The 15,606-nt window shown below is 56.3% G+C and overlaps 1 protein-coding gene across 1 annotated transcript; it reads left to right on the top strand.

The window, feature by feature from the left end:
* Positions 1–4,476: 4,476 nt before the first annotated feature.
* Positions 4,477–12,978, top strand: LOC138998957 (NUT family member 2G-like). The gene is made up of 7 exons (XM_070400991.1): positions 4,477–4,570; positions 8,559–9,276; positions 9,627–9,755; positions 10,204–10,343; positions 10,805–11,049; positions 11,435–11,551; positions 12,085–12,978. Exons 1-7 carry the CDS (start codon positions 4,477–4,479, stop codon positions 12,976–12,978), a joined length of 2,337 nt encoding a protein of 778 aa, XP_070257092.1.
* Positions 12,979–15,606: the final 2,628 nt, after the last annotated feature.

Genomic DNA, 15,606 nt, shown 5'->3' with positions numbered 1-15,606 from the left:
TATTTTATTGCCGAAACCGGTTTGGCTCAGTGGATAGAGCGTCGGCCTGCAAACCGAAAGGTCCCGGGTTCGATTCCGGTCAGGGGCACGTACCTGGGTTGCGGGCACATCCCCAGTGGGAGATGTGCGGGAGGCGGTTGATCGATGTTTCTCTCTCATCGATGTTTCTGACTCTCTATCTCTCTCCCTTCCTCTCTGTAAAAAATCAATAAAATATATTAAAAAAAAATATATATATATATATATATTTTATTGATTTTTTACAGAGAGGAAGGGAGAGAGATAGAGAGTTAGAAACATCGATGAGAGGGAAACATCGATAAGCCGCCTCCCGCACATCTCCTACTGGGGATGTGCCCGCAACCAAGGTACATGCCCTTGACCGGAATCGAACCTGGGACCATTTAGTCCGCAGGCCGACGCTCTATCCACTGAGCCAAACCGGTTTCTGCTGCATGTTTATTTAAATATGTAACATTTTAAAATATAAAACTAGGACTGGCTCCATTCTGGCATCAACCAACAACATGATCAGTACAACACACTGTCATTTTATAGGAGCTAGGTTATGGAGAGGGCAGTGAGAGCTACTAGGAATCTGCTTCTACTCAGACAAGCAGTTCTTGGGGCATTCAAGCAAGTGAGGGGTACATTCTGTTGGCAGGAGGATTCACCATGGGAGAGAAAAGACCAGAAGGAGACTCACCATAAGGAAGGAAGACCCAATAGATTCTTGGGAGGAATTAAGAGAGGCAGGAGACAGCTGTGGGGTCAGCTGATGGCTACACTCATCATAGACCATGGTTATTCTGAATCATTGCATTGCTCTGCCCCAGATGCCAGGATCATACAAATGTTAAAGAATAAAGAAATGTCCACATGCCTAAAGGACAGACACCCCCAATCCATCTGTAGGAAGAGGGGCCAGAAATCACCAACATTTATGGCATTCTTTGGCCGAAAGAATGGACCAACCTGATTAAGAGCAATGCAATGATTCAGAATGACCATGGTCTATGCAAGGCCCGCAGCCCCAGATGCCTCTGGTGGTTTGCAGATCAACATGGAATAGAGAAAAGAGGGTCAGTGCTAGAATCATCATCAGCGTTCAGATAACAAAGGAGAGCCTGTCTAAAGTGTTCAGAAATGTCACAGACAGATATGTCCTCAGAGTGGGACTCCCCTGTCTCTCCAGGTGTCAGCTCCCAGCCATCCTCAGGGACAAAGCCTCTTCGCATCCATCTCTGTCATATCACTGACCCCTGAAGTCCTCCCTATCCAAAAGGATTGAGGTTTCCATGGAGATAAGTGGGTTAAGAACTAGTGACATCACTGACCAGCCTGATACACAACACAACTCACCACCTGGACCCAATGTAAAGGCTGTCCTTGCCCACCCACCTTACCTTTAGGCTTTTATTATATAGGCACCTGCTGCTGGTGCCGGCCTCAATTGCTCCAAGCCATCAGCGGGTGCGAGTGGCAGCTGCCAGCCCCGATCGCCCCTCAGGGCTTCTCCACCTCCCCCTGCTCCTGAGGGGCAATCAGGGCAGTAGCCACCACTTGTACCTGCTGACAGCCCCGGCCCCGCTCCCAGCTGCTGCTGGTGCTGGCCCCAACTGCTCCGTGCAGTCAGCACGTACGAGTCAGTAATACCAGTACCTGCCCAGCTGATTCTTAGGGCGTTTGCCAGGGGGAACAGTTTGCCATCTGACCTCCAGGATGCCCCCCCATCTTCTGACTGTAGCCTGTCAGGCCAGAAGTACACCTGTGAAGGTTCTGTTCTGCACAGCTATCTGTCCACCAGGCCCACCCATCTAGGGCCCCAGATGCCAGGATCATACAAATGTTAAAGAATAAAGAAATGTCCACATGCCTAAAGGACAGACACCCCCAATCCATCTGGAGGAGGGGCCAGAAATCACCAACATTTATGGCATTCTTTGGCCGAAAGAATGGACCAACCTGATTAAGAGCAATGCAATGATTCAGAATGACCATGGTCAATGCAAGGCCCGCAGCCCCAGATGCCTCACTCCCAATTCACACAGAGCCTCCCATACATATGCCCACTGATGCCTGAATATCCCTGCTTCACACGTACATACACTGAGACACACACACACAAGTGGGGTGCTGGTGAATGCTGATCACTCTCAGGAGGATGCAGGAAAGACTTCAATTGTGCTGAGCACCTGGTACAAATATTCCCAGCATGCCTAACTTCAAGCTACCCACCGGATGAACACAGAGCCCCAGAGAGACATGCACCATCAACTATCCCAAGCTAGTATGAGCCAGTTCCAGCACACCCCATCCCCTGTCAAATGATTATGTGCACACAATGCACTTACACCCTGCGTAGGAACCTCCACTCCCACCCAGATATATAAACAAAAATGAATTTACATATATGAACACACATGTACATTTCTACCCTCACTCTCCTGGAATATACAGATAGACCACCTCTTACTACCTAAGTTGTTACAAACAAACCCCTAATCATCCGGAATATTCACATTCTACACCTACAATTATATACACACACACACAACATGGGCCTGTATACAAACATGGGCAACCAACATACCACCCAGATATACACACTGAATACTGAATACTTCAGACCCTCTAAAAATACAAGTAGACAACTCTCTCATGTGTCACCCAAAAAAAGATCCATATGCAACTCCACAGCCATAAAATGCACACGCTCCACAATTCCTGAACACACACACACACACACAAACACACACACACACGCACACACACACAACCTACACAGTCTCTTTGTTTCCAAACACAAAGTGAACTCTCACATTCCCTAGAACACACAGCCCATCCATAAGCTCCAAGAACTCAAATACATAGAGTGACAAATAACCTCTACTTATCAAATACATATAAGCCCACCTCACACACAGAGAGGACACATACAAGCAATACCACCAAATTCTGCAAGCATTACATTCTGGAACAGATGCAAAGAGGACCCTAAGCTTCCTGATACACTCACAAATCCCAAATACACACATCCACAAACCACTCACGAATATACACCCCACACACTCAGATGGATACATGCAAAACACAAACGCACTGACAATCCCTTAACTCTCACTAATATGCATACACTATTCTCACACACCTATGGAAACACACAGGCTTGCAAATATTCTCAAGCCCTGAATATACAGACCCCTCAAACACTATACATTATGCCACCTCTCCAGAATACAACCTCGTCACCTCGCCTCTTCAGTATGTAACAAAAGCACACTATACACATTGTTTTCTCTGGCATCACTCTGAATATACAGACCACTGCTTGCTAACTACTACCAAATACATGTAGAAACACTTTAGTATTCTCCAAAGAAATACACTTTATGTACATCTAAGAACCCCATACACCGTATGAACAAACTGATAATTCATGCACCTGGTCATAGATATAAACACAGACCAGTATACCTGGGCAAGACACGTAGCTATATCCCCAGGAAACCACATATAAAACAACTTCCAAATTCCAAGTTACCCCTAGCTAATGAGTCAGCTCTCACATCCACAAACACTAACAAATAACCGTATCACGCACCTCCCATACATAGATACCATCCTCCATCCCCTGTATAAGCAAAGAAACCATCTCTCCGTCAAATACACACACCCTCGGTACCCAAAACATGTGAGCCTTAGGGCCCGACTGAAAAATACAAACACGGAGCTCCAGCAAATATCCTTCCCCGGCCACGGCCCTGGAACACAGTACACTCCACACACACACTCTCCACAAGCCCCGAACAGACCCACGAATAGCCCGTGCCCTGCAAACATGCACACCTGTGTCCCATACGTATGTCCCAAACACACTTCATGCCACGTACACACCTGCGCATACATACCCCCTCCCAAATTCCCACAGAACTCACTCTTCCATCTTGGAGAACACACAGCCACACACCCCACACCAAACCGCACACACACTACTGTTCACCGGCATATACACCTCCACACCCTCCAAATACAGCGCTCCGCCTGCACGTTCACACACGGGCATGGCCGCCCCGTGGCCACAGCCGCCCGCAGACACGGCGTGAACCGGAGGCGCTGTCAGAGGCGGAAGAACTGCCGGGAGCCGCGCTGTTCAGAAAGCGGGGGACACAGACCGACGCCCCGAGTTGGACTCACAGGCATCACTGGGCCGTGTAGGCCCCCATCACTGACCTCCAACGGCCAGTGGCTGTCAATTCCCGGTGAAAACACAGAAATATGTGAGGGTGTCGGGCCTGAGCACAGACCCGGGGCACAGAGCCCACAGGGAGAACCACAGAGAAGAGGGGGCCCCTGAGGGGAGAGGAGGCCACGCGCCCCTTACCTCCCTGTTTGCCTAACGGACTCCGGAGGCCGCCATGCCAGGCCCCGCGTGCAGCCTGGGTGGCCGTTGGGGACCTGCCCTGCCGTTAGCGCATGCGCGCGCCTGTGGGCGCCAACCGCCCCAACGGACGCTGGGAGCAGGTGCAGGACAGAGTCCCGCCCCCATTGGGCGTGCTCGTGCGTCCTGGCGCGAGGCACCCTGGGAAGGGCCCAGGCTGTCCCTGCAGGAGAGGAAGGAGTGGAGGGAGGGGCCCTGTGAGGCCTCCTGCAGGTCCTCCTGCTCAGGAACCTCCCAGCGCGTTGCAGGGAGCACTTGCGCCTTTAAAGTTGCAAACGTGCATGCCGAGGCCGGTTTGGCTCAGTGGATGGAGCGTCGGCCTGCGGACTGAAGGGTCCCGGGTTCGGTTCCGGTCAAGGGCATGTGCCTGGGTTGCGGGCGCGTTCCCAGTGGGAGATGTGCAGGAGGCGGCTGGTCGATGTTTCTCTCTCATCGATGTTTCTAACTCTCTCTATCTCTCTCCCTTCCTCTCTGTGAAAAACCAATAAAATATATTAAAAAAAAAAAAAAAAAAAAAGTTGCAAACGTGCAGTCCATGCACTTGGCTGCCCCTCGGGACGGAGTTTGGGAGAGGCCGGCCTGAAGCACTGTCCTCGGAGGGGCCAGTGCCTTCATGCCCTTGGACTGGTCCGTGGTTTCTAGAAAGTAGGTCCTTCCTCCCAGAAGTCCGGGCGTGCATTGCACAATTCCGGCCAAGAACTTTAGACCTGGACACACTCTAAGAGACACTTGCCCCTGACCCCGTTCCTCCTGTATTTATTCAGTAAGTGGAAGTTTTCAATAAATGTTGCTTCACAGATGTTTCCGTTGCAAGGTTGTTGTGCAAACATTGATCAAAACATGACTGTCTGGGCCAGTTTCCGTTGACATGGCAGGTAGCATGGGAACAATGTCACCCTGCCCGCCCTCATTTTTTGCATTATATTGCAGAATTTCAGTTGGCAATAAAACATATAGTAGCAGAATCAACTTACTAGAGTTTGTCATATTTCAAAAGAAACTGAAATCATCTTATTTTCGTTCTGGTCATTTGCAAGAGGGGAAAGAGGCAGGAGAAAGACACATCACTGCATTTTCCATTTTGCAAAATTTGACTGTGAACTATGCAAAGGCATTACTTTAAAATCTTACAAAATGTAAAAAGTTAGACACTGAACAACATTATACTCTGAGAAACAAAAAGTGGTGGTGTCTGGTCTTGCCCTGTAGGCTACAGGGTCTTGCCCTGATGGACGGGAGCAAAGGGGATGGTTTGTAAGGCTGGGCCGGCTGCATCTGCAGGGCTCCCAGCACTGGGCGGCACTTTGGGCCACAGGACTGCTTCCTAAGGAATGATGTGCACACAGCCACCGAGCATGCTGCCTCTGCTGGGTCAGTCCTAATTTCAAACACTGGGTTCCGTGTGGCCATAAGTTCCCATTATTTCTTCAGGCTGCCTGTTCTGAATTTTGTTCAGAAAGTGTAGTCTGTGTTGAAGTCAACCAAGACCAGATAGGAAGCAGGTTGAGGAACCCAGAACTAGGGTGATGGATCAAGAACTGAAATAAAGGTCACATCAGGGGACTTTGGGTGCCTAGAACTTACAGAAGGTCATTACTGCTAGTGTGTCTTTAAATTTGTGATTTTAAATTTGAAAGGAACTGCTGGTTCTCTCCTACCTATCAGAGCCCTCCATGGAATGTCCCCCCACCCCCACCCCAGCCCATTGGTCCTCGGCCCCTCCCCCGCTGCAGAATGTCTGGAGCCCTACATTCTACAGTTTAAACCCAAACCTTCCCTCCACTGGATGCTGAGCAGCTGTTGGAGCAGGTCAGTCTCTGGATTCTCGACTTGACTTTTCTCATTGTGGAGGCTACTAGGCAGCGGTGGTCGGTGAATGAGCCTGCGGGGATGGCTTCAGTAGGAGGTAAGACTATAGATTGGAGAGGGGATGTTTTAAACACTGAGATGTCCCTCAAAACTTGGGGTTAAACTGTGACACTGGGGAAACACGCTTTGAAGTAGGGGAGGGAGGGAGCACTGGACCTCAAAGCACCTGTCACCTGGGAGGCTGGGAGCCAATGGGAACCTGTGAGGGCACTGGCAGGAGGGCTCCTAGAGGTGGGTCAGGGTGGCTCAGGGAAATGCCTGGGTGTGGAGAAAGGATGGCAGCAGGCACGTGGGTTCTTCCCAGAGGGGAGACAAGCCACTCCCACGTGTGTGTGGGGAGTAGTGGGCGATGTCGTGGGGGTGGCACAGGGTGGTCACAGGAAAGCCTAGTTCTGTGTGCTGTTCTTGGGGCACCTGGAGCTTGCCCCGCAGTATCTTTCTAAGGGACTTGACCTGAGTTCACTAGAGCTATTGGGGGCCATGGGAGGGTCTTAGCCAGAAAGCTGTCCAGTGGGGCTGCCTGTGGCCAAGTCCACAATGAAATGTCCCCACTGAGGGCTGGGCTGGAAGGTCCTCCAACTGCTGCAGCCCAGAGCTTCTCCCCTGCTTCTGGCCCAGAGCTCGCTCCTCCTCAGCCCAGGGAGCTGCTTGTTGGCTTGGATTCCACAGGGGCAGGGCGGCCGGGTAACTTCCACCAAGAGAGGGCCCGGTTCCCTGAGCTGTCCCGAATCGTTCCCCCTGTGGCCACCCAGGTCTTCAGACCGACTTCCTCTTGTCGAGCATCTCATGGTGCACCCTCTGCCCTGCCCTTTACCTTTGAGATGAAGGGTTTGCTCATAGTCCATGTCCCTGCTTCAGGGACAGAAAACAGATGTGGAGCCTGCGTGGTGTTCCGTGGAACATCTGTGAAGGCGGATTCTTTTTTAAAGGGGAAGGGGAGTGCACAGGGGCAGGAAGACCATGGCCTGTGTCAGTAGTAAATGTCCAAGGCCGCCTGTCCTGAGGAATTAGGGCACGCAGTGTGCAGCCTGCTCTCCTGGACTAGGTCTGCTCGAGTTCCTCTGAGCGGAGATTTGTTCAGACAACTGTGTCCCACTGTCACCTGCTCACACCTGCTTCCTATTGGCCTTCACTTTCCACTGTTGGGAGCTGGAAGGGGAAGGACCTCACACAGTCTGCAGTCCCATGACCCATCTAACAGGACAGCAGCTATGGAAGTTTCTGGAAACCCTACCGACAGCCCCACTTTGCCGCATTCCCTGACTCTTCTCTAACCCTCTGCAGCCATTGCTGGCTGTGAAATGACAAGCTCCTGAGGGGCCATTAGTCTGAGCCAGTGATGGCGAACCTTTTGAGCTCGGCCTGTCAGCATTTTGGAAAACCCTAACTTAACTCTGGTGCCATGTCACATATAGAAACTTTTTGATATTTGCAACCATAGTAAAACAAAGAATGATATTTTTGATATTCATTTTATATATTTAAATGCCATTTAACAAAGAAAAATCAACGAAAAAAATGAGTTCGCGTGTCACCTCTGACACCCCTGTCATAGGTTTGCCATCACTGGTCTGAGCGCTGGGGCCGAGTGGCAGGACCTGGCCCGTGTTGAGTGTTCACTGTTGGTTCTGACACACATGTGCACGCTGGTCAGTGCGTTCAAAGGTCAGATCAGGGTCCCTGTGCCTTCTTGTGGAGAGACATTACTCAAGTGTTTCTGTGTTGTTGTGCAAACCCAGGAGAGAAAGGGGCGATTTTGTTGAAAAAAGGGAAGACTGAGGAGCAGATGGGGCCCTGATATTTCAGACACGGCCTGTTCTCAGAGGCCCTTTGGGTGCCTAGAACTTACCTTAGAGACGGTCACTACAGGAGTGGGTCTGCCAGGGGTCATTTCCCCCAGAGCTGACTGCTGCCCAGGGCCATGCCCTGAGGCTGGCAGGGTCGGTGCCAGGGAATCCTTAGGGCGGCTCTCAGGGTCAGCGCTGGCTGGGGCCGTTTCTTCTCGCAGACAGTGGTCAGGGAGCCTTGGCGCTGGGGAGCAAGCTCTCCAGTGGAGTAATTCCCAAATGGAGGTCAGAGCGTGACAATGACCTGAGGACATCTGCCACCTCCGCAGTTTGCCCATCCCAATGGCCCTCCCCTGGGAGACTCACTGCTCTGATTCCCCAGTGGCTACAGGGGGCCCAGAGCGCCTCAGTGCTGTTTGCTGGTTCACCTCCTCCCTTCACCCTTTCCTTTGTCTCAACAGCATCTGCAGTGCTAGCAGCGGATGTGACCCTGAAGCCCGGTGCCCCCGTCACTCCTTTCACAGCACAGCCCTTTCCCCCGCCCACTACTGGCCCCGCACACCGGCCACCTTGGGAGCAGCACCTGCCGCCCCTCAAGACCCCGTCATTCCCTCCTGGCCGCCCCCTGGTGCTGCCCGCTTTGCCCAGGACACCTCTGGTGGCAGGAGGTGCTGGTCAAGGCCCCGTTGGGCCTGGGGCTTATAACATCATGGACCAGGCCAGGTCAGAAGGGGGACGACCACAGCCCTCCCACACTCAGACCATTGTCCTGACTCAGGCCCCCCTCAACGGGAGTGCTCCAGGTGCCATCTGTGGGGGTGCTGTGTGTCCTGCACCCCTCTTCTTGGAAGCCACTGAGGTGGAGGCGATTATGCCCCCCTCGGCTTTTGGGGACACCCAGGCTGGCGATGGAGGCTGGTGTCCCCGCCTTCCTCCTCAAGCTCCACCACCAGCTGCCCAGCTGGCCCCCATCGTCCCCCGAGTGGATCATCGACCACGGCCACACACGGCTTCCAAGGAGGGTGGCCTGGCCGGCTCCCAGTCCAAGGCCTCGCTGGATGATGCCTGTAACCCCGAGAGTGTGTATGAGGACTTCCGTCGTTGGCAGTGCTTCAAGGCCCTGGCCCGGGGGCACCTTCCCCAGAGTCCTGATGCGGGAGCTCTTTGCTGCTTCCTCATGTGAGTGCACTGGGCAGGGCAGGGGGCGTGCCTGGAGCTTTCACATCAGAGGAGCTGGGAGGGACTTGCAGGCTGGCTAATCCCAGGATGCTGGAGGGCAGGTCTGAGGGTAGGGTCCCAGCGATGGGTGTGAGTGTAGGGTCAGCCTCCAGTCCTGGTTCATGGGCTGGTGTGAATGTGAGGCCATGACAACAGCAGCTGGAAGGCTTGTCTTTGCACACAGACGCCTCTTCCCTCACCTGCCAGTGCTCAGTGCTGCCGGGTGGGGGTGGGAACCTGGCGCCACTGAGCTGGGGTGGGCAGGCAGGTGGAGGCCAGGCTGCAGCCATGACTGACCTGAGGCATTACAGGCCAGCACTGCGGTCCCTGTCCCGCCTGAGGCCCACCATGACGCTGCAGGAGGGAATAGGGCAGGCCATGCAGGAATGGCAGAACAAGAGCAACTCTGACCAGAGGGTCTATTTCGAGATGGCAGAAAAGTGAGTCCTTGGTCCCCACAGCTGGGGGTGGGGGTGTGGCTGACTACTGGTCTTGGTCCAGCTGTGAGGTCTCATCAGAGAGGAGGGTGGTGGGAGGGTGTCACTCAGCACGGGGTCCCCGCTGCCCAGAGGCCCTTCTCTCCTGGGGAAGCCTCTCCCTCAGCTTCAGAGCATGGGTGCTTCTGTCCCACCTCCCAGGGAGCTCCCCCTCCTCTGACCCTGACCCGTCCTGGGCTGGACATGAAGGCTCAGGACAGGGTGGGGGAGGTGCCCGCCCCGTGGGCAGACTCCAGCCAGAGAGGCTGTGCAGGAGTGTGCTCAGCCAGCCGCCTGCCTCCCCAGTGTCCGGGCCCTGACAGCCCCAAGGCCCTGGCTCTCCCATCCCCCCACCCGCTGCTGCCTTTCTGGGGCCTCCTTCTCAGCACAGCTGTGCCCCCCTCACCCCCAGGTTCATGGAGTTTGAGGCGGAGGAGCAGATGCAGTTTCAGAAGTTGCAGTTGAAGAAGGGGGTGCAGACCCAGCCCCTTCAAGCCCCACCGAGACCTGATCCTCGGGGGCCCCCAGCCCCAGCGGTGGGCGGGCAGCCAGGTAGGCCAGCACGTTCCCATGGGAGCCCATGGCCAAAGGCAACAGGGCCTAGGGCAGGCCACTGTCACACCCACAGGGGCCCTTTGCCTTCAGGGGGGCTTTGGTCTTTCAAGGGAAACAGCCCTGAGAGTTGGGCCTCAGTGGCCCTTTGTCTGAATGGGGTCTGGACCTGGTCCACTTTCTCATCCCCTCTCCCCACTCCCTGTCAAAGGCCCCACATGAAGTCGGCTGAGAAGCGGGCTGGCTGCGGGGCCCCTTGGAGATTCGGTGGCTCCACACGTCCTCACACATGACTCTCTTGGGTGCTCCCCTCTGGCCTCTCCCCTCACATAGCCACAGGCTTCAGGTGGCCGGACCCAGCCGCACCCATATTAATGCCCCGAACACTGCCCTCAGCATCGCATGCCCCGGAGGTGGGAGCTTTATCCCCTCACGCTCCCTTCTCTTCCCTCTCTGCCCAGCTCGCACTACCAGGAAGGCTGTACCCAGCGCCCAGTGCGCCCTCACAGCCCAGCTGCCCCGGGAGACCGAGTCCCGCAATGGGATCCCCACTGAGGCTGAGCAAGAGGACATGGACATCATGGATGAGCTGCCCATGGGGGCGCCAGGTGGAGGATGGCAAGATGAAGAAATGGAGTGGCTGCAGGATGAAGATCTCCTGAGCTACCTGGACCAGCTGTGCTTCCAGGAAGACTTTGTCACCCAGGTGGGCTGGCTGGTGGCTCCGGGTCTATAAGATCCCAGAGGGTGGCACTGCAGCACCCCGACCCGGGTTCTCCCAGGCTGATGGGATTGGGCTCTGCTCTTTGTTCCTGAGCTGGGCACGTGAGAGTGTGTGTGTCTGTGTGCATGTGTGCGCTTTGTGTGTGTGTGTAGTGTGTGCTGTGTTCATGTGGGTGTGCCCGTGTGTGTATGTGCATGTATGTGTGTGTGTGTGTGTTTGTGTGTGCACCTGATGACCATGATGGAGTAAAACACCGGCCTGAGCAGGAGGCCGGGTGGGTCTTGGCTTTCCCACTTGTGCTCCAGGCCCCGCTGACTCCCAGTTTGCTCCCTGCCAAGGGGCTCACAGCCGCTTCCTTCTGTTCCAGGTGGAGGAGGTCATTGACCTCCAATTCATGGAACAAATAATTTCGCCAGACACACAGCAGGATCCCTTGGCCCTAGCTGAGGAGTTGGAGCAGGAAGAAGGGCTGACTGCTGCCCAGGTGAGCCAGGGGAGGGTGGACATTAGGGAGATGGGAGGGGGTCCCCAAGTGAGCCATAGCACCCAGGAACCCCAGGGGAGTTAGAGGAGGGAAAGGCCCTAGTGAGTCAGGGAGGAAGGGAGGTTGATCGGGGCTGGGAGGCCTTCAGGGAGCCAGGAAGGGCACACCCAGGTAAACCAGGGCAGGGAGCAGCCCAGATCCAGGATACGCATGCCTGTGTCCACGCCACCCCTGCCTGCAGGCACCGCATGCCGAGGGCCCAGTCCTGGGTGGGAGCAGGGCAGGACAACAGAAAGGAGAGGGCTACAGAGAGGAGGGGGTGGGAGCCCAGAAGGGGAGGGGCCACAAAGCTGGGAATATGGCACAGGGGACAGAGTAGAGACACATGACTGCGGTGGATTCCAGTCACGGTGTCACCTCCCACTCCCCTCCCCCATCTTCCCCCCCCCCGCCCCGTCCCATTGTCCCGTCACCCACGCTCCTCCTCCTCTCACACGTGTGCAGCGCCAGTCACTGTCCCTTCTTCCTCCCAGCTGGTAGAGAAGCAAGTCCTGGCCTCCAAGGAGGAGGGCGTGCAGGCACCCCCGAGTCACGGTGCTCCCCTGTGGGGCTCAAGTCCTTCTGAGTCTGAGACCCGCCAAGATGCCCAGAGGTGTGACCGTGGCCCCCAGCTGGGGGTCAGTGACAAAGCCTGCCCACCAGAGACTGACTTCAAGGACCAGCAAAGGCGCGGCCCAGCAGGCGCCCACCGGCCCAGGCCCCAGGCCTTTGCTGCCTCTGCGGGGCGTCAGGAGCATCCACCACTGCGGGCTCGATGCCCCCCCTCTGCTCCCCAGGGCCATGGGCCTGCTGACTGTGCACTGGGCCCCAAGGAGGCCTGCGTCCCCAGAGAGGCCTCTCCTGTCAGGGAGACTCGCGGGCCATCTGACAGGCCCCGTGAGGAGGACGAGGACCTCTGCAGCCTGGCCTTCCTCTGGGCCTCTCCCGGCCGCCTGCTGCCCTGCGCGCTCTCTCTGAGTCCTGTCCCCGCCTCGGGCCTGGCCTGCCCTGGAGGTCGGGGGCCCCGGGGTGCGGCCCAGTCCCAGTCCCTTCAGAGACGAGGCCTCAGCCGCGCTGCACCTGCAGCATCCAAGTCTCAGAAGCGGGCGCTGCGGGGAGGCCCCATCCATGCTGAGAAGACCCCCCGCCCAGGGGCCGACCTCGGGGTCTGTGGGCGGCCAGCACTGGCTCTGGGGCTGGTGCCCTCCTCACAGCCTCGCAAGAGGAAGTGTGACCCGTCTGACCCAGGGAGTGGGAGGAAGCGGCACTGCAGCCAGGATGGAGCAGAGGGGTGTGCCCCCCACTGCCAGCGCCCCGAGGGGCCCAGACTGCATGGGGCCTGGCTGTCCCCCAGAGGAGCCAAGGGCTCCTTCTCATTGCAGGGCTGATCCTGCTGCTCCACTGACATGGGAGGGTGGGAGGCAGGAGGGAGGGTGGGACCCTTAGGGCAGGGGTGGGTATGGGTGGGGGTAGGAGGGAGGGCAAGACCATTAGGGTAGGGCTGGGCCTGGGGAGGGAGTGCAAGACCATTAGGGTAGGGCTGGGCCTGGGGAGGGAGGGCAGGACCATTAGGGTGGGAGGGGGCCTGGGGTGGGGGTAGGAAGGAGGGCAGGACCCTTAGGGTGGGAGTAGGTCTGGGTGGGGGTAGGAGGGAGGGCAGGACCCTTAGGGTGTGGGTGGGTCTGGGGTAGGGGTAGGAGGGAGGGCAGGACCATGAGGGTGGGGGTGGGGGTAGGAGTAGCACCTTTGGGACATTGTGGGTCTGTTATGAATAAAGATAATTTTGTTTGAAAATGCTCTGGGGGCCGCTGTGTCTGTACTCGGGTCTGCGCTGCTCCTTGGAGAGGGGACCTGAGAGGAAGGGAGGATGCGGGAGGTCCTGGGCGCTCTGCATCCACATGGGACCCTCAGTCCCTCCTCTTGATTGACAGGGACCTCTTCCTGCTCCTGGGAGCACAGAGCTCTCTAATGCCCAGGGACCCCTCCCATCACTTCTGCTCCCAAGGCCAGACTGTGCCCTGACCCGAGAGGGAAAGGCTGGGCCTCAGGGGGACCTGTCCCCCATGGGCCTCCTGCAGGAGGAGCATCCTCTGTCTCAGTGGGTGACTGAAGGTGGAGGGGGGTGGGGGCGAATCTGGAACAAGGGGGTGACAGGAGAGTAATGGCGACAAGCCTGTTAAAGGTGGGTACACGGGGAATGGCAGAGGGTGGGGAGGATACCAAGTTCCTTGGGGGATTTCTGTGTGGGACGATCCTGTCCAGCTGGGGGAGGAGGACCCCTCTGCTGTGGCTGGGGGACGGGGCTCAGGGACAACGGGGATTCAAGGACGCCCACGACTGCTGTCCCTTCCCTCCCAACCAGGGCTGGACTCTTGTGTGATAGATGCTGATGCAGATTTACATCCGAGTGGGAAACAGAAACTAATCACAACCTGTGGGGCCCTTTCACAAGCTCGACAAGCAGGGGCGGCAGGGGCCCAGTTGCGTGTGGCCCCAGGGCTGGTGGCAGCTGAGATCCAGGCTGAGGGAGGGGCCCCGTCACCGGCTGTGGGCACTGCTACCGACCACACAGACAAAGCAGGGACCCAGCCCGGATGTAAGAGTGAGATAAGCCAGCAGTGAGGGACGGAGCTGAGCCAGGAAGAGACCTCTGTCTGCAGAACTGCCTGTCCCAGCTCTGCTCCCGTGTGGCCACGCCCTGGCCCTCACCCCTGCCTCCTGGCCATTGCCTCTTCCCCAAGTTCAAGTCTGATTCCTGCCCTGTGCTCAGGTTGGGTGGGACGGCTGAGGCTCCCAGGCAAGGCCCCAGCCCACCCAGCATGCAAAGCTGTGGCCCCGGGCGGTGGTCCAGCAGCAGCGATGGGATGGGGCTGAAGCTGTGCAGTGAAAGGAGGCCTGGCCCTCTGCTGCCCCCACAAAGAGCTCGGGCGAGAATGGACTCATGTCAGGGCCCTAACCCCCTCCCACAAAATCGCAGGTCAGCCCTCAGGTCCTCTGCTGCCTTCCCTTGTCCCGTGTGGCGGGCAGCACCCACTCTCCCAGCCTCCTGGGCACTTTGTGGAGGAGACTTCTCACCTGGGCCCATCTTTCCCCGGCCGCTGCCCCCTCCCTGTCCAGCTGGGTCTCAAACAGAGAAACGGGCTTGGAGGTTGTGCCAGACTCTGTGTGTTGTGGGGCTGGTCCAGAAGCCGCCTCCCCTCCCGGGTGAGCAACCTCCCCATGAGTCCCGATGTGTCCCTGCATGGGTGGCAGGCCCTGGATGCAAATGTGTGGGTGACGGCCAGAGCCTCGACCCTGAGTCGCTGGTGTGAATTTGTCCTGCAAATTCTCTGCTTTCAGGGTCTTGGTGGTGAAACAGGATAACCTCTCCCCCTCCTCCAAGGTGTCAGGAGCACTGAGTTGTGTTTGAAGGGAACACACTTGCTCCACCCCTGTGTGACCTGTCACTGTCATTAGGTTCTCACCTGGCCCCAGGTGTCTCTGCGCCTGTCCTCACTTGCCTGCTGTTTCTGCCTTTGAGTCATTGTTTGGATGAACAGTTCCCAGGGGGACGCAGAGCCTGGGCTGCCCCCACCTCGGAGCCCTGGGAACCCCGAAATCTCCCTGGAACCTGCACAGTGGGGCCGACTGGAGGCCTATTGCTGCTTGAATCGTGGGCAAGGCCAAGTCCATGGGGTACGTGGAATCCTGGAGAGATTTGCACATTAGCGTTTGGAAAATACTACGGTAGGTGCAATGGGGAGAAAAGGGAAGAAGTGTTTCATATTTCCCTGCAGCCAACCTTCTTTATTACAAACTTATTACAGGCAGTTCTGCAGACATAAATAAAATGAACTGGGTTTGTAATAAATGAATGGAAAATAAACTTGACATGACACCCTGGAGGGCAGCGCATAAGGCAGGAAGCAGGACTGCGCTCTTAGTGACTGAAGTAGAATCTGTGGAAAAGGCAATGCCCTCCCATCACTCCTCAGGGGAAATCACGATGCTCATATGGAGAAGGTGCTCCCTGTGTG

Source organism: Myotis yumanensis, unplaced genomic scaffold (assembly GCF_028538775.1).
Source record: "Myotis yumanensis isolate MYYU_CA2020_CCGP unplaced genomic scaffold, mMyoYum1.0.hap1 SCAF_21, whole genome shotgun sequence".
Lineage (NCBI taxonomy): Eukaryota > Metazoa > Chordata > Mammalia > Chiroptera > Vespertilionidae > Myotis > Myotis yumanensis.
Note: the sequence above shows the minus strand (reverse complement) of the source record. Positions and strands in the feature narration are given on the sequence as shown.

Coding starts and splice junctions, on each gene's coding strand:
- LOC138998957 (XM_070400991.1), top strand. CDS start 4,477: ATGCGCGCGCCTGTGGGCGCCAACCGCCCCAACGGACGCTGGGAGCAG. Junction 9,756..10,203: donor TATTTCGAGATGGCAGAAAA/GTGAGTCCTTGG, acceptor CCTCACCCCCAG/GTTCATGGAGTTTGAGGCGG. Junction 10,344..10,804: donor AGCGGTGGGCGGGCAGCCAG/GTAGGCCAGCAC, acceptor CTCTCTGCCCAG/CTCGCACTACCAGGAAGGCT.